Source organism: Danio rerio, chromosome 9 (assembly GCF_052040795.2).
Source record: "Danio rerio strain M-AB ecotype USA chromosome 9, GRCz13ab, whole genome shotgun sequence".
NCBI classification, from domain to species: Eukaryota; Metazoa; Chordata; class Actinopteri; order Cypriniformes; family Danionidae; genus Danio; species Danio rerio.
This window is the reverse complement of record NC_141029.1, coordinates 36,853,530-36,873,141: the sequence shown is the minus strand read 5'-3', so window position 1 is coordinate 36,873,141 and position 19,612 is coordinate 36,853,530. Positions and strand designations below refer to the sequence as shown.

The 19,612-nt window shown below is 34.6% G+C and overlaps 1 protein-coding gene across 1 annotated transcript; it reads left to right on the top strand.

Moving 5' to 3' along the window:
• The first annotated feature begins 1,832 nt into the window (after window positions 1-1,832).
• On the top strand, window positions 1,833-17,166 carry si:ch211-160b11.4. The gene is made up of 14 exons (XM_087268655.1): window positions 1,833-1,958; window positions 4,213-4,277; window positions 4,761-5,624; window positions 5,792-5,874; window positions 6,217-6,305; window positions 6,407-6,509; window positions 7,930-8,011; window positions 9,131-9,190; window positions 9,939-10,001; window positions 10,779-11,318; window positions 11,630-11,712; window positions 13,566-13,703; window positions 13,791-13,896; window positions 16,576-17,166. Exons 2-14 carry the CDS (start codon window positions 4,241-4,243, stop codon window positions 16,641-16,643), a joined length of 2,316 nt encoding a protein of 771 aa, XP_087124781.1. The 5' UTR covers window positions 1,833-1,958; window positions 4,213-4,240; the 3' UTR covers window positions 16,644-17,166.
• Window positions 17,167-19,612: the final 2,446 nt, after the last annotated feature.

Sequence of the window (19,612 nt, the reverse complement as noted above, 5' to 3'; positions counted from 1 at the left end):
AGAATTGAGGGCCATTTTGCGTCTGCAATAGGATTTTAGTATTTAAAAAAAAAAAACGAAAAAAATTAATGAAACAGTTTTAAGTAATACGAAATTCTTTTAAAAGTTATATCTGTGTCTCTGTGTATTAAGGGACTTTTTTGAAAACTTTAGCTTAAAATTAAAAATTAATTTTCATCTTTTTTGTGTTTACGAAGTAAAAACAATGCATTAATTATTAGCTTTATTTGCAATATATACATTTCGTTTCTGTCCCTACTTTCTGGTCAACTCTGTTGCATTAAAAAGACGATCTTTAAAGCACTCTGGGGGGAAAAGATTGGGGTGTTACACTATTCGTCTAATGTGTACAGAATATTTAGGATACGTTAACAATAGATTTATTATTCGTCAACTCTGTTTTTGCAACATTTCAGAGAATTTCTCATTCATTTTTTTAAAATAATACTAAAATATACACAAATACATATTTTGTGTGTATCTGGTTTAAGGTTAGCATCTTGAACAAAAGCACAAAATGGTAGAAAACGACAACTCTGTTTTACTCAACTTTGAAACGTCTAATAATAAATAAAACAACATTTTGCAACAGACTCAAGCATCCCCTATCATTATTAAGCATTCAGTTTGCTGTTAATTACACATTTGTTGTATATCATTCCAGTTTAAGGAAAATAAATGAAAAAAAATGCACTTGCAATTCTGGAAGAAGTCAATGGCTAATCTGCCCGGTCTATATCTGTGAACTTATTAGGCCATATACAGCTTGTAGGCCTTTAAGGTCCCATGATCAGTTTTTTCTGTCTGTTCCTCGGTCTTGCTGCAAATCAAAAGGTGATCGAGCTGTTGCAGCCCCAAGGCTCTGGAACAGTCTCCCTCTAAACATTAAAATTTCTCCATCATTGGATGCCTTTAAATCTAACTTATTTTTACTCATTTGCCTTTGAGTGATGCATGCATCTTATTTCTTATATGACTTTTAGTATTACATATATATTTTTGGTATTAAATATGACTATTCCTTCATATTCAAGAAAGATGTTTAGAATTGTATCATTATTGGTGATTGAACTGGCCTTGAGGGTCAATCGATGTCCTTAATGCAGGTAAACATTTTCACGTTTTACCTTGGCTGTAAAAATGAAATAAAAATAAAGCCTAAACCAGCCTTATGAGCCAGATCTTTATTTACAGTGGTCATTTAGTGGTGCCATGCGTTTTGGCTTCATGTTTTATGGGTTACTCTTCCAAGGGAATGATTTGCATATTACAGTTGTTTTTTCCCCGTACAATTCTGAAGAACCCAAACATGTGCAACTAAGATAATCACAGATGGTATTATAGCTTTGCCCTGCTTTTCTCCATTGTGGTTGGGTTTCAGAAGAACAGGGATGCATTGTTCATGTGTGATTCTTTTGAGACCTTACACTCATTGCGAGACTTGTGCTTATGAAAGTCTTGACAGCTGCTTTATCCATAGTATACTTTCCTCTGTGTGACACTGCATTCTGATATAGCCAATGCACACAGCACCTGTCCACAGCGTCAGTTGTTGTGCTGCTGTAAAGTCCACATGTGATGCTATCCATATGCTCTCATACACACATGGACAGCACATTATACATAATAGGCTAAAGGTAACAATGTAGTATGTTAGAAAAATATATTTGAAGTATCAAAGTCAATCCCTCTCAAAAAATGATGTGATTAAAGCAAACAAGCAAATGAAAGCAGAACAATGCTGAACTATAAACTGAAGTAATGTAGAAGTCCAAACTTCAAAGTTAGCAATAAAACAATAAGGAAATGTAATAGCGAAAGCAATATTATTGTTATCTCAGGCACGTGATGACAGAAGTCATTTAAAAATTCATAAATATCCGTTATAAGAAGGACAGATTTGAGCTCAGAGCACAGAAACACACGAGAGTCAATACAGACCTACAACATCAGCACTGGTGAGAAGAACTTACCTTGTATCTCATGTCTGTCTGCCTGCCTGTCTGTTGTTCGTTCTATCTACCTATCTATCTATCTATCTATCTATCTATCTATCTATCTATCTATCTATCTATCTATCTATCTATCTATCTATCTATCTATCTATCTATCTATCTATCTATCTGTCTATCTATCTGTCTGTCTATCTGTCTGTCTGTCTGTCTGTCTGTCTGTCTGTCTGTCTGTCTGTCCGTCCGTCCGTCCGTCCGTCCGTCTGTTTATTGTTCTATCTGTCCGACTGTCTATCCATCCATCCATCCATCCATCCATCCATCCATCCATTCATCCATCCATCCATCCATCCATCCATCCATCCATCCATCCATCGTTCTATGTCTGTCTGTCTGTCTATCTAACTATCTATATCTATCGTTCTAATTATCATTCTATCTATCTATCGTTCTATCTGTCCATCTGTCCCTCCATCTATCCATCCATTCATCCATCCATCCATCCATCCATCCATCCATCCATCCATCCATCCATCTATATATCTGTCTGTCTATCTATTTATCTATCCATCTCACCATCTATCTATCTATCTATCGTTCTATCTATAATTCTATCATTCTATCTATCGTTATTTTTATCATTCTATCTATTTGTCCGTCTGTCCATCCATCCATCCATCCATCCATCCATCCATCCATCCATCCATCCATCCATCCATCCATCCATCCATCCATTCATTCATTCATCCATCCATTTATTGTTCTATTAATCTATCTTTCTTTCTTTAAGAGAAATTATATTTAAGGGTTAAATATAAATAAAATAATAAATCATCAGCTTAACTAAATCAAAATATATGCAAATCAAATATAATCAAATGAAAAAAAGAAGCAAATGAATGGTTTGACATTACAGTTTTTCTCAGTGGCTTTTGTGCATTTCTCACAACACTATTTACATTTGCACAACAGTTAATGCATTTCTCAAAACAATTAGCACAAACTGCAAAACCTAGTTGATAACCTGCAAAAGCATGTCACTTGCTCAAAATGGATAGCTCATTCCTCAAAAGCAAGTATTCGAGTCAATAGTGTCAGTGTCATCAGGATGAACAGTCCTGCATTGTTTATGAACAAGATAGTCAAATGGCTTCGTCATGATTTCATTATGACAGTTTACACTGGACATTTATTCCAATGCAAAAAAGTCCGATTTTGGAGACACTTCCTGAAAATGCTCAAGACAGCACTATATACTATTAGCACAACCATTTGAAAATTACAGTAAAGTTGGACATCACTGAGTTTAGTGTGGAATCTGAGTACAAGACACTGAATATGCATGTTTCACTTTTTTTACTGCATCTGCTCTTTACAATTCTAATTTATTCACAGCATTGTGCAAAAGAATAAACACACCCTTATTTACAACAAACAGAAACTTCATTTGGGTAGAGCTGTGCACAACTGTAAACAATATTGCAGTACATATTGGAACTGAACAGGTTCACAACAGGTCTGTAAATCATTTTGTAAATCATCAAATTGTTTAATTTAGACATTTTCAGTAAAAAAAAAAGAAATTAAAATGTTATAAGATTTGCTAGACAGATTTTGACAACTAGTTAAAACATTTAGACAACATTTTTGTATGTAATGATTCAAGTAATGAAGCGAGGACTATTAGTTTTATAAGAAATGACTATTCAGCATTCACAAGTTTAGTTCATTTTGACTGACATGACATAAGCAAATGATAATAAAACAATGAAAGTTGTATGAAAGCAATTGATGCATGTCCAAAAGCATTTGCAATTTGTTGGAAGGAATAAGAAACTGCTACTGTGATGTGCACAAATGACTTTATTGAGAAATGCATTAACTGTTGTGCAAATGTAAATAATGTGAGAAATGCACCAAAGCCACTGAGAATAACTGTAATAAAATGATGCATGGTATGTAATATACACAAAATGTTGAATTTTGAATGTTGAATGAATCAATGAAACATTTTGTGTTGTGAAAAATATATTTTGTTATTTTGTTTCATACTAACAATTAAAAACATGCTGAAATAGTTTTGGGTGGAAAACAATACATTTTAATGCATTTAAAAAATGTAAAACTAATTGTACCGAAACATTTTTTTCTATTCTGTTTTAGTCCTCTCTTTAATTAGCATGTCTTGACAGTTATTCTTACGATAAATACTACAGATATTGAATTATGTTGTTTTTATTATTAAATCATCTCTTTGCAGAAGAAACTCTTTGAAGATTTTTGGCAAGATGAGAAAATTACTCCTGCTGGTTCTCACCTTATCAGGTATAGTGTATGTAGCTACCATATCATTAATTTATCATGCAGTTTACATTAAATATTTAACAGTTGTTTGCTATATATTTACTGTATTCTTAGCCATTTAATGCATTTCTGTATTGGATTATTTGTTTTATTTTTAAAAGGAGTGGGATTTAGGTATAAGCCTATGTAGTTTTTCAATTGACTTTTCAAGATAAATGTATGGATATTTATTTTAATCTAATTTATTAAATATTTATTATGTTTACATTTACTCTCTCTCTCTTTCTTGTGGAGCTCTAGTTTAAAAAAACAGCATTTTTTTATAAATTTAAAATGAATGTATTTTTAAGATTCATAATTCTAATAATGCATCAAATGTTCTACTTTTTAAAGCATGTGTTACTGGTTACAGCTTAGAAACCTATCTATATTAATAAAATCTCAGTAATACTGACAATAGTTTTATTTAATTGATTGACTGTTTACTATCAATGCTATCTATAGCCTCAGCCATTCCACTCCTTCAAGATGAACACCTTCCTGATCATGTGGTAAAGGAGGATGTTTTACCAGCGATTAAAAAAGAACCGACGGTACATCTCACTGAAGCAGAAGAAGCTCCTCTGAAGAAGAATGAAGGTTTGCTGTATTCTGAAACAACAGAGGAGCACAAACACACAGAAGAGGCATCAGTGCTGTTGGAGGAACCACAGCTTAATACAGATTATCTGACTGAAGAAGCACCAGAGAAAGAACTACTGGCAGAAACACTGCTAAACACACACCTTAAAGCAGTGGAGGAGCTTGTGGAGGAACCTGTGGATGAGCTTGTGGAGGAACCTGTAGAGGAATCTGTGGAGAAGCCTGTGGAGGAACCTGTGGAGGAGCCTGTGGAGAAACCGGGGGAGGAACCTATTGAGGAGTTTGTGGAGGAATCTGTGGAGGAGCTTGTGGAGGAACCTGTGGAGAAACCGGGGGAAGAACCTATTGAGAAACTTGTGAAGGAACCTGTGGAGGAGCTTGTGGAGGAAACTGTGGAGGAGCCTGTGGAGGAACCTGTGGAGGAGCCTGTGGAGGAACCTGTGGAGGAGCCTGGGGAGGAACCTGTGGAGGAGCCTGTGCAGGAACCTATGGAAGAGCCTGTGGAGGAACCTGTGGAAGAGCCTGTGGAGGAACCTGTGGAAGAGCCTGTGGAGGAACCTGTGGAAGAGCCTGTGGAGGAACCTGTGGAGGAACCTGTTGAGGAGCCTGTGGAGGAACCTGTGAAATACCAGTTTGAAGTGGAATCTGAAAATGTGTTAGAAGAGGAGCCCACACCAGAAGTAGAATTAAACCCTGGCAAGAAACAGCAAATGATGTTACAAAACCGTAAGACACCTTTGCCTTGATAATAACTACTTTTAGTATTGTGTGCAAAGCAAGCAGGTCTGATATTAGCATAACGGAATAAATATCATCAGCATCACTGTAAGCAGCTGAATTGTAATGTAAAAGATAAACGTGACAATGACTGTAATGTGTTTATACTCCTACAGAGAGGTGGACTTGCAGAGGATTCATCCTACAAGGCAAATGTTACCAATTCTTTACAAGACCCCTTTATGCTGATGCTGCTGAGGTATGAATGCCATTTTCACTAGCTATGATTATAACAAAGAAGCATCTCTTGAAGCGTATAGTGTCTATTTAAATGATTCTGGCAGGACATTCAAGTATCATATAAGCCCAAATATTTGGGACAAAATAACAAGGTTATAGTGCCAGGCTTCTCTGTTTCACAACAACAATAGCATTTGTAAAATTATAGGTCAGTCACTGTGATATGAGTAGTGAATCATTTCTGGTATAACATCATAATGGAACCCCTCAGCCAATCAGATTTGAGATCCAGAAAGAAAGATATTATACAAAACCAAATTCTCTTTAGTTTTCTCATAATAACAACTATTTTTCTCTTTAGTTACAATGTCAACAGAATTGTCCAAATGGCCACTTGGCCTCTGTGACAAGCAGCTTAATTCGTGATGAAATAGGGAAGCTCATGAGACGGTATGGAGGCCTGACTTGAAATGTTTCACATTGTCACATGATTTTCTTCCTTTCTCTTCCATATCTGCCCCACTAGTAAGTCTCTTTCCTGTTTTTGACAGACTAATGTTTTTACATGGCTGGATGGATCGCCATGGAGCTTTAATGGCTGGAGTGTTGGTGAGCCCAATAATGTTAATGGACAGGAAAACTGTGTTGAGATACTGAGTAAGTGTTCCTGCTGAACAACATTGCACAAAATAGGGCTGGGCGATTGATCCAAAAGTAATCGAAATCGACATTCAGAACTTATATTCAAACAAATTTTTTTTAAGGTCTTTTTTTTTTATACTTTCCCTATCGTGTGTGGAGTCTTGTTACCTCGCTCTGTTCAGGCTAATTTCATTCAATCAATCATTTTGTTTTCGGCTTAGTCCCTTTATTAATCCAGGGTCGCCACAGCGAAATGAACCGCCAACGTATCGAGCACGTTTTTAAGCAGCCCTTCCAGCTGCAACCCATTTCTGGGAAACATCCACACACACTCATTCACACTCATACACTACGGACAATTAAGCCTACCTAATTCAGCTGTACCGCATGTCTTTGGACTGTGGGGGAAACCAGAGCACCCAAGGGAAACCCAATGCAAACTCTACACAGAAATGCCAACTGACCCAGTCAAGGCTCAAACCAGCGATTTTCTTGCTGGCGACAGCACTACCAACTGCACCACTGCGTCGTCTAAGGCTAATTTATACTTATTATATTATTCTGATATTATACATCTGCCAAGAACCCACAGCCTTTGCATACTCGCACCCCTCTCAAAAAAATTTAACTACACATCACATGGACGTGTAGTGGACACTTTGTGATTGGTCGGTTTAGTAGCAGTGACGAGGGTGGGTGGCTCAGAGAGACGTGTTTTAGGCAATGTGTGTTTAATTTGAGTTGTTCTGCATTGATGTTCAATAAAGAATCATAAATAGTGTGTTTACTTCAATTATTTTAAAATCAAGAATTGCATCCTACATTTAAAAATCTTGCGCTAGTAATATGTGAGCATATTTACTGTACAAAACCTGTCAGTGAACTATGAGAGACCAAAAATTAAATAAATAAATAAAATAATCATTCATTAAATGTAATTGAGTTAAAATGTTCAATTAATAGGCAAAATCGCCCAGCCCTAGCACAAAATCAGTCAACTAGCACATCGTTAACATGCTAGATGTGCCACACTAGTGGTTTAATGTTTTAGCATATTGTTAGCATGTTTTTAATTAAGGTTAGAATAATGCTAGCATGGCTTAGCATGCCATTTCTAACATGATTAACCACACTGCATGAAGCATGTTTAGAGATATATCACACTGCCAGCATTAATTAACATTGCTAACATTTTAACACAATAAGAACATTTCATGCATGACTTAACCTGTTAACATTTTAGTACACTGCAGGTATATTTGTAGCATGATCTAGCATGATCTACAACACTTATAGCACGTATGCCAACCTAAAAAAGTCGCACATTTTAGACGGTTAAATGTTATAATTTATAACTTATGCTGTTTATGTAGTTTATAACTTACTATCTGTTCTCCTGTTCTCAGTAAATCAAACTTTGTCTGTTTTTCAGGTAATCTGGGATTTAATGATGTACCGTGCTCAATATCCAAACCAATCATCTGTTCCTGTCCAGTTTAGATACAGCCTCAGATGTAATCATGCCATCAACATTTTGTACGCATTAAAAGATTGCCCGTCAACAAACTTGTAAACCAGCATGCTCAGAAGATGATCCAAATAAGAAAATCAAGCCAATGTGTTTTGTAAATATTGATAATATTGTAAATGGGCAATATCCACATGACTAAGATGGGGAAAACTGGCTATCTTTCTACTTGATTTCTCAGAACCTAGAGACCTGTCACCTGTCATTGACCAAACCATTTAGTTATATTAGCAAAAGGTTTTCACCTCTCCTGACCACTAAAGATGGCACTGTAGTAAAACTGTGCAGGAAAGCAAAGGTCATGCTTATAAATATGCAAAAGTGTTGCAGACATAGCCTCACATAAACTTTTGCAAGCTTGTCATCAAACTTGTGCATGTATTTTTCAGAAATATTAATTTATCCAAAAACTTTATAAGAGATTAAAAACTTAGTTACTATACACAAAACTACAACCAAATTCAGTTATAACCTTACGCCCTGCTGTAGGGGGGCTAATCTGACTTCAACTGTGCACGCACACTCACACACACACACACACACACACAACTGATTAATTTTGGTAAATATTGCATTTTTTAAAGTTATTTGTTTACATACTAAATCCTGTTCATAACTTTTACTTCATGTACATTCAAAAAGCTGTAAAATGATTCAAATTGAATTTAAAAAAATTATGTTTACCATACAAATGTTTTTCATTGTATTGTCTTACTACATCTATGATTGTAATTTGAATTTCAGTTGTTAACTAATTTAGCTGTTAACCAAGATGTCCCTCAATGTTAAATCCTCACAGATCCTTTCATCAAAGCAACACAGAAGGTAGAGGAGAGCGCTGGTTATTCACTCCCTCCACCTGTAATCACTACTGATGCCAAGTATCTAACCTGTGACTTCTGGATCACAAATTCAACTGTAACCATTAGAACACAGCTGCGCCACACACTAACAGCTCAAAATGAAGTATTCTAGATCTATATTCTGGAAACAATAAGGAAATGTAACAGTGAGCAATATAAAATAAAATAGCAGTAGCTATTGTAAGCTCAGACACGTGACAAGACTAAAGCCATAAACAGTCATAAATATCCTTTATAAGCAGCACAGATTTGTTCTCATAGCACAGAAAGGAACACACTACAGACCTACAAGATCAGCACTGGTGAGAATAACTTACTGTATATATTTATGTAGATATTTTCTTTCTTTCCTTTAGTAGTGATTTTGTTTCTGCAATACCTTCTCATCATTCCCTTAAATGTAACTGGTGTAATTGTTTGATTAAGTAATGTTAATAACATCTTACAGTAAATGGAACTATGTCATTTTAGTTTCTTTTCATTTGATTTTTTTTGTGGAGGATTTTGTGTTGGTGCACTTTTATCATGAAAGGTAACATTTTCAAAACATTTTGTACAAAACTTCAAATTAATCACATTTGCAACACTGCTAGTCCATCTTTAAGAATTGCAAAATAAAGTCGCTTTAAAATGCTTTCATTTTTTTATTGACTTTTTTCAGTGCTAACAATCATTTTTGAATCAGAAAATCATAAGAACATTTATTTGAATCTCTAAAACCCAACACTATGGTAACGGAGAGGAAGGAAGATGACAGCAAGGAAGTTACTGTGAATGAAATTTGTATAAATTCAACACTATATTCTTTTTCTACTTTGTGTTGGGAAAAGAATACTTTGTGGTTTTGTACTAACAAAAAAAAAATGAATAAAAAAGTGATGCAGTTTTGAAAACGTACAAAATTGCATCAAAATAAAATGTTTACCTGTCATTTCAATAGTTTGCCTTCATTCGTACCCTCTCTTTAATTCTCATATTATAAATTGTTATAATAAAAAGACTACAGTATCCGAGTTATGTTGGCTTTATTACTAAATCATCTCTTTGCAGAAGGAACTCTGGATATTTTTTTCAAGATGAGGAAAATACTCTCGCTGGTTATCATCTTATCAGGTAGTATCTATGCTTTAGTTACACGTGCAGTTAACATTTACTGTGAGTTTAATATTTAACAGCTTGCCCTATATTTACTGTATCGTTTTGGAGCTTTCTGTAACCTATATGACATGCATTTTGTTTTGTTTTGGAATTGGCTCATTCATTTAAAATATAGCTATTTTTATAGTGGATTAGAGTCTAATAATGCAAAGACTTTATCTTTTAGCTGTAACAAACCCCCAAATAAGGACGCCCTTCTCAAACTGTAAAAAAAAGACTTTTTTTTTTAAAGACTTGTTTCTGCTATCATTTACTCACCCTTTACTTGTCACAAACCTGTTTAAGTTTTTCTGTTGAACACAAATGATATTATTTAAAAAGAAATGTTGGAAACCTGTAACTTTTTTTCTATGGAAGTCAATGGTTACCAATTTTTATCATTCTTTAAAATATCTTCCTTTATACTCAGTATGAAAGAAACTCAGGTTTGGAACCACTTGAGGGTAAGTAAATAGTGAGTAAATGTTCCTTGTGGGGTGAACTATTCTCTCAAGAATGATTGTAAAATATAATTAGTATACATATTTAGTAAATATTTCATTTCTGTTGTCAACTTATTATTTTAATATCTATAATTATAATTATTCATTGACTTACACATTTCTACAGTTACTCATTTGAATTTAATTACAATGATGTACGATTATAGTAATATAGGTCATAGAAATAATGAAAATAAAATATCAAATTGATTCATTGCTAGATAATTTATTTACAAATTTCTTTCTATAGCAACAGTACATCTCACAGAAGCAGAAGAAGCTCCTCTGAAGCAGGATGAAGGTTTGCTGGAGCCTGATTCAGTCTTGCTGGAGCCTGAAACAACAGAGGAGCACAAACACACAGAAGAGGCATCAGTGCTGTTGGAAGAACCAGAGCTAAATGCAGATTATCTGACTGAAGAAGCACCAGAGACAGAACTACAGGCAGAAACACTGCTGAACACTAACCTCGAACCTGTGGAGGAGCCTGTGAATGAACTTGTGGAGGAGCCCGTGGAGGAGCCTGTGGAGGAACCTGTGGAGGAACTGGTAGAGGAGCCTGTGGAGGAGCTTGTGGAGGAGCTTGTGGATGAACCTGTGGAGGAGCCTGTAGTGGAGCCTGTGGAGGAATCTGTGGAGAAGCCTGTGGTGGAGCCTGTGGTGGAGCCTGTGGAGGAACCTGTGGAATTCCAGTCTGAGGAGCCCACACTTCAAGCAGACTATATAGTGGTTGAAGAATCAGAAGTAGACATGAATCCTGGCAGAAAACAGCGAATGGCGTTACAAAAAGGTAAAACGCGCATTAGATGATAATAGTTTTAGGACTGTATAGGTTTAAAAGTATTGTTTGCCAAAAGTGTCAAATTCAGTCATCATTTACTCATATTTTGAAGAATGTTGCAAACGCCATTGACTTTAATAGTAATATTTTTCCGACTTTGAAAAGCCACTGCTATGAATACTGGTTTAAAGCATTCTTCAAAATATGAGTAAATGTTGATAATGTTACGTTTTTGAGTGAACTATACATTTAGGTTCACTTTAAACAGTTGCCGATAAAAAGTGTGTGATGATAATTGCAATGTGCTGAAATGTCCTCAGGTAGGCGCCGTTGTAGAGGATTCACCGTGCAGCACACATGTTACGAGTTCTTCACAAGAAAGCTCAATGCCAGTGATGCTGAGGTATAAATGTCATTTTCATTTGTTAAAAAAACATTACATTTTCATTTTTTTTCTTGTTTTTTTATACAGTTTAAGTCAGAATTGTTAGCCACCCTTTGAATATTTCTTTATTTTTCTAAATATTTCCCAAACTATGTTTAACAGAGCAAGAACATTTTCACAGTACGTCTGATAATATTTTTTTCTTCTCGAGAAAGTCTTTTTTGTTTCATTTTTGCTGAAATAAAAGCAGTTTTTAATTTTTTAAAACCCATTTTAAGATCAATATTATTAGCCCTCTCAAGCTATATATTTTTCTTGATAGTCTACAGAACAAACCATCATTATACAATAACTTGCCTAATTCCCCTAACCTGCCTAGTTAACCTAATTAACCTAGTTAAGCCTTTAAATGTCACTTTAAGCTATATAGAAGTGTCTTGAAAAATATCTAGTCAAATATTATTTACTGTCATCATGGCAAAGATAAAATAAATCAGTTATTAAAAATGAGTTAATAAAACTATAGAAATGTGTTGAAAAAATCTTCTCTCCGTTGAACAGAAATGGGGGAAAAACAGGGGGGCTAATAATTCAGGGGGGCTTATAATTCTGACTTCAACTGTATACAATTATTATTATTATTATTATTATTATTATTATTATTATTATTATTATTATTATTATTATTATTATTATTATTCTTTATATATCTATATAATTTATATTGTTAGGATAGTTTACAGTTTAACCCAAAGAATGACCGGTCTGGTAGATGAAGAAGAGCCGGAGTCAGAGATTTAAATAAATAAATCAAGTTTACTGAAGATAGTTTGCAGTTTCATTCGCAGAAGCCAGCTTCAACACTCGCAATGAGTTCCTAGGCCGCTCTGCTTACAATCACCAATCAATAACAATTATACTCTCACATAACGTCATTAACTGCGTCATACATAAAGGTGTTCTAACCTGATTGGTTAAAACACAGATAGACTAGGAACATTTCCACGTGAGGTTCGTGCGTACAATTCTGAACAATATCTAAACATAAACGTCAGACACCCTTTAGACTGACTAGAGCTGACTCCAGACCTGTGAAACGGATCAACAATCAAATAGAACACACACACTTTACGTATAATCTGTTTCTTATCCAAGGCTGAGTGTACCGTCAGCCGTCTTTATCAAAACTGGTTAAAAACTGGTATAATTTACATTCAGGCAGTTATATTCTTACTACACAAAGTCTATCTTGAATAAAAAGTAGAATCACTTTAAAAGATTCAACCGTAAAACTATAGCAAAATCACTTTAGACATTTTAGACAGTATTAACTCATAGTAATAACAATAGAAACAGTTGTTTCCAGTCCTCAGTTCCACTCAAGATCTCCATGACCTCTGACCTAGTTTGCTGGCTCCTGAAAATAGGTATAAAGAGACAGGCAAATGCACTGAACATTCTTATATTAAGCAATGTGTTAACTTATTCATTAATTAAAATCAATTCACAGTTAAATACTAAGAAACAGGATGATGAAAAGGATAAATGTTGGTCCATGATGAGATGGACTGGAAAGCAGAAATCCGAATCCTTCAATATAATTATTTTCAAACCCAAAACCAGCTAGCTTTTAATTTGGATTGCCTGTAAGTAGATATACAGTGTGTACTACAGTGTGTACTGCTGATTTTAAAGTGAATAAGCTGCTCCCAAATCACTGGTTTTCAACATTTGTGCTGAGTAACTGAATGACACATTTAGTTCATTTTTAAAAGATTTAAAGTAACTTTCCTCAACACTGCATTTAACTATTTGTTATGAAATTCATTAATAGTTATTCCTTTCACTTTATAACGTCTGTTTCACCTTAGTTACAATGCCAAAAAGGCTGTCCTAATGGTCACCTGGCTTCCGTGACAAGCAGCTTTATTCGTGCTGAAATCTATAATCTAATGGACCGGTACAGCAGCCGCTCTGACACATGGCTTGGAGGAAGGAGAATCATTGGTGTACGTTCATTTGTTTATGTTTTATAATAGTTTATTATTTCTCCTTTATATATGTCCAACTATTAAGTCACTTTCCTGCTTTGACAGACAAATACTTTTACATGGTTGGATGGAGAGCCGTGGACCTACAATGGCTTTTTTTCTGGAGAACCAAATAATCTGGGTGGAAATGAGGATTGCATTGAGATACTATGTAAGTGTCACAGATAATCCAAGAGTATAATCTATACCTTAGGCCCATGCAGAAATCTATAGATATCCATAGATTTACTATTTATTTACTAATATAAATGTGTGTGTAAACATAAATGTATCAAATTTTTATATTTATTTCAGTAATGTTATTGACTTACACGCTAATTTTCTATGATTTATTTACAAAACAGCTTTTATAGGTATTACTTTTTGTCTTTTAGTAGATAAAATATATAAGAGACTTGCTTTGTATACCAAACAAGTGGGTATTAATCAGGGGCGTCCAAACTCGGTCCTGCAGATTTTAGCTCAAACTTGCCTCAACACACCTGCAAGGATGTTTCTAAAAAGCCCATAAGAGCTTGATTAGCCAGTCCAGGTGTCTGATTAAGGGCCCTATCATACACCCGGCGCAATGTGGAGCAAGGCGCGGCGCAATAGTCTTTTGCTAGTTTCAGCTTGGCGCAAGAGTCGTTTTGAGGCGTTGCGCTATACGCTGTTTAAATAGCAAATGCATTAGCGCTCATATGTGCGCCCATAGGCGTTCTGGTCTAAAAAGTAAGGCGTTCTGAGGCGCACTGCTGGCGCGTCGCTATTTTGAGAAACTATAATAGATTTTTCATTAGACCAAAACAAACCCGGTCTAAACTCCGGCGCAGAGTTGCGCCTCATTTACACACTGTTTAATACGCACAAGAGAGCAATAGGCAAATATCTTTACATATGAAAAAATTTAAATATTAAGGATATATATATAGGATATAATAAGAATAGATATAGGATATAAATATAAAGGATTAAAATATTACAAAACATATTATTTTCTAGCTTACATAAATATGAAAAATCACTGCTTTTATGTCTTCTTCATCTCGGGAGGCTTTTTCAGTTCATTCATAACAATTTGCTTTTTTATAATGTTATTATTATTAGCAGTATTATTTATTATATCCATATTTATATTTGTTTTTTAAAAACAAGCTTAGATTTGCCCACCTGTCAGGTTGTAGACCATATGGGGCACAGCATGTGTTTTAGGATATAACTCAGGTTTTTGAGCACACTTCGTTATTATTGTTCATTTATTAGTTTGTTGGAAATTAGAACTGAATTTAGAAATAGTTTTGAAACTTATATTTGCGCTTAACAAACGAAATTATTTATTTATAGGCTAATTGGTGTCTGTGCGTAAAGGTTTTCCTATCCAAGAGCGAAAGTGAAAGTAGTTCCATTATCTCTCATTCTCACGCAGTAGATGCTCTGTTTAACAGTTTTCTGTTTAAAAACTGTTAACTGTTAACTGTTTGCTAGTGAAATGCTCAGTTTTATGGCGCGAAGCAACTGGCTCTTAAAGGGAATGGGAGATGAGACTCTTATTGATTTATTCTCAAAACACACCTATAACTCATTAAGAAAATAAACTCAACCCTTTTAGACCATGCGCCACGGCGCAAAGCGGATTTTACCGTCCTTAAATTAGCAAAAATGCGTTTTGACACACCCTGAAAGCGTTTGCGCCCTGCGTTTTGCGCTCTGCGCATGGACCGTCAAAATAGAGCCCTTAGTATGGAGTCTATGGCCATATGTGCTTGCAAAATAAAATACATTTTTGCAAACAAAAAATAAAGTATTGAGCAAAAAAATATATAATAATAAATGCAAATCCACAAAAATCGAAAACAAAAATACTTTTTTTGAGACATAAAAATTAATTTTGCTATCAAAAATAAAGAACTGCAAAGGGAAAGGCAATAAAATGACATTTGCAAACAAAAAAGAACAGAAATAATGGAATTAAAATCAAGCAGTTTCTATTTGCTAAACTATTTGCAATAAAAAAATAAACTATGTGTATTTGCAAAACAAGGGGGTGGAGTCAAAGGAACTTGGGTTTTTACCGCAGGCACCGACCTACTGGGCTGTAAAACCACCTCTGTGATGCTGTGTCTCCAGGTAATTACGACGTTTAAGGCAGGTCCGTGCCTGCCATAATTGCTCAAGTTCCCTTGACTCCGCCCTCTTGTCAAATCAGGATCACAAAGTGAAGCGCGCAAAAACGTGAAGTGCAAATTGAAAACAGCATTGCAAACTCACAGTTGACTAAAAAGCTAATTAAAATGAGCGTTGCAATTGACTGGATGAGTTTTGTAGCAATGCTATAAAAATGTTTTGCAAGTATATATCTTTGTTTTGTTTTTTTTTGCAAATATTTTATTTTAAAAATTTTTGCACTGCTTGATTTTTTATTTGCAGTTCTTTATTTTTGTTAGCAAAATTCATTTTTATTTCTCAAAAATTTACATTTATTTATTTATTTATGCTAAATAGGCCTACTTTTTGTTTGCAAAACTTTCTTTTATTTTGTAAAAATATATGACCCTAGATTGACTCCATATTATGATTAAGGTTGTAATTAAACTTTGCAAAACACCGGCCTTCCAGGACCAAGTTTTAGCACCCTTAGTATAATTTGATCTGCTTTCTAAGCCTCAAGTAAATTTTAAAAAGTTATTCTGTTTTATTTAATGGTTTAGGTTACCCAAATTATTCCACATACATTGCACATTTTTACAAAAAGCAGTGCAGAAGTAACAAAAAATTCAGCAAATTTTGCCTGACCTTTTCTTATCAACAAGTTTTTTTAATAAACCTAACAAAATGTGATTTCTTTTGCTAGATCGAGTGGGGTTCAATGACGTAGCGTGCTTTCTAACAAGACCGTTCGTCTGTTCCTGTCCAGTTTAGACAGCAAGAAGATTCACCTATCAAAGTGTTTCTCAACCACATTCCTATGAGACCACCAGCTCTGCACATTTCCGTGTCTCCTTAACCAAACACACCTGATTCAGATCATCAACTCATTAGCAAAGACCTAAACACCTGTAATGGGTGTGACCGACAAAAGAGACATCAAAAACATGTAGTGTTGGTAGTCCTCAAGAAACGTGGTTGAGAAACACTGACCTAACCCACTACACAGATACTTTTGTAAAGTGCAAAGTGTAACCATGGGTGAAATGCATTGAATGTATTAAAATTAATATTTTATAATACTTCATAAGTTATTAAAACTGATTTTATTAAATTTGCCATGGTTTACATTAAAAACAATAATGAAAACATACATTTTATGAACAACAACTGATACATTAATCAGGTTAATACAGCATTGTATTGTTTTAAGTGTTTTTCTACTTAATAAAACCATCCTGTACATCCCTTCTCGTCTGTTGAAATAAAGCTGTAGAATGGCATTAACTAAAATTGACTTTTATTGCCATACACGTCTTGTATTTTATTACTGTGTGTAAGGTTGTAATTTTCATGCCAGTAGTTGACTCATTTAGCTGTTAACTGAAAGGTCACTGGATGTTAAATCCTCACAGAGCTTTTCACTAAAGCTTCACAGAGGCTTTAGCAGGCGCTGGTACGCTAATAGCTCTCATCACTGTGAGCCTACAATGAAGGCCGTTTTTCCATCCCATCATATGGCCAGGAATGCCGGGATTCCCATGTTTCAATGCATCACCTATGGGCTAAAGAGAGAGTCACTTGGTCTGACAGATGCATTTGTTGTGAAGCCAGTGTTGAATCCTGGGAGAGGCATAATGTTAAACTGTAGCGCAGAAGGTATTAGCGCTAAAGTGTGTCGTTTCTGTGCCACCAGCATCACTTTTAAATTGAAAGAATATATATTACTTATCAAAACTAACATTACAACTAGTGTATGTCAGAGTTCTGTTTCATATCGGGGTTTGTATGTAAAAGTCGATCTTTATAGATATTGCTATGATTTGTGGAAACTGACATCAAGTAGTTGTACTAAATTGCACAACTCAAAAAAGATTGATTTGTTCATCCAGAAGATCTGAAAATAGTTTTCTCTGTGAATATTACAACCTCACACAGAAGGGCCTCATGGTGGTCTCTTTCCCATCTAGAGGACTTACCTTTAACATTAACATTTTAATAAGATATAGATGATTAATGACTGCATTTATACCTCAATTAATTCAATGAATGCTATATGCAAACATATGTTATTTGTTATTTTTATTTTGCAAAATAAAGTGGGTAAAAAACGTACTGAAAGCATCACCAATTTTCTCTGGAGACATGTTTCTAAAGGTGCTGTTGACGTAAAAATTTGACCAGATATCTGTAACAATCAATGTGATCCACACATACAAAGACAACTAATCTAAATAATTTAGAAATTAAGTTTGTGTAGTAAAATTTAATGACAGGGACAAAAGCATTAAACACATAAAAAAGCGAGGTGTAAAAAGGCAGCGAAAGCCCAGACAGCAGCTGAAATCTCTCAGTAGTTAGAAAGCAGCCCTGCCCCTCGTCAGTATGAAGATTAGGTGCCTCAGTCTCAAAGCAGGGAGGACATTTCAGCAAAGCAATGATCCCAAACATATTCAAGGAAACCAATGTCACATGTATTGCTCAGGTGTGAGGGTTTTTTTTTTCGTACTTCAACAGAGAATAAAAATCTTGACCAATTTGTTGGTCTCAACTATGACCAGCTTTAATAGACAGAAAGAAGATTCACCCAAACAACAGATAACTTTATATGTTTGGATTGTCAATTTCATGTCAACAGCAGTATTAGAGATATACTTACTAGAAAAAAAATCATCACATGCTCAATACTTATTTTACCTGCTGCATTTAAATCAATGGAATGATGAAAAAAATGACCATTCATTCAACCTTAATTTAAAATATATTTTTATTCAATAGCTGTTGACCTTCATAGTAGGAAAAAATATTTTGGAAGTCAATGGCTTGATCCACTGTTTGGTTACAACATTAATCAAATTATCTTCTTTTGTATTCAACAAATGAAAAAAGCTCATAGCTTTGAACAAGTGGAGTGGTGAGTAAATGATTAAATCATTTTTATTTTAGGTGAACTAAATTTAACTAGAGACAGAAGCAAAAGCCCTAATTAGAAACAGAATTATTAAATTCTCAGATGTTTAAATGTTTCTCAGAAATTGAATTATAGGCTTTTCTCACTGAGCTCAACCCAGAGATATCATAATTGTAAACACTGCTTTTAACACCAGGCAAAGGAACGCTTGACACTTGCAATTAATTAGTGGAATTAACTTTATTTTTAACCAGAGCTGTGACACTTTGCTCCTGAGCTTTTGTGTTGTTAACTCTGAATTATGTTGCCAAAGATATTCAGTGTGAAACGATGGTGAATTAGACCCTAAAATGAACATTTAATGACAATATACTCACCCTTAAAGTGATATCTCACTCAAAATTAAAAATGTACTTGTTATGCATGTTATGGTCAGTTCTAAAGAAGATATTTTGAATAATGTTGAAAAAGCATAACCATTAACTGCCATGGAACGGAAAACAAATACAATCTAACTCAACGCTTTAAAGTTTCCAACCTTTTTCCAAATAACTTCTTTTGTGTTCAACAGAATTTCAAACAGGTTTGTGACTTTAGCTTTATAAGTAGAGCTCAGATTGTGAAAGCTATAACCACAGATTTACTACAAGTGCCATCTTTTAAACTAAGCATAGTGTGGTTAAATCATGTTGAATTTGGGGTTACAGTGGTTTAAATATATTAGTGATTTGGGGATCGTAAGCATTCCCAGCCATGGGTCACAACAGCCTAAAATGCACGCTTTCTTCTTTTATTTATTTATTTTTATTTACAGTTCAGTCGATATGAAGTA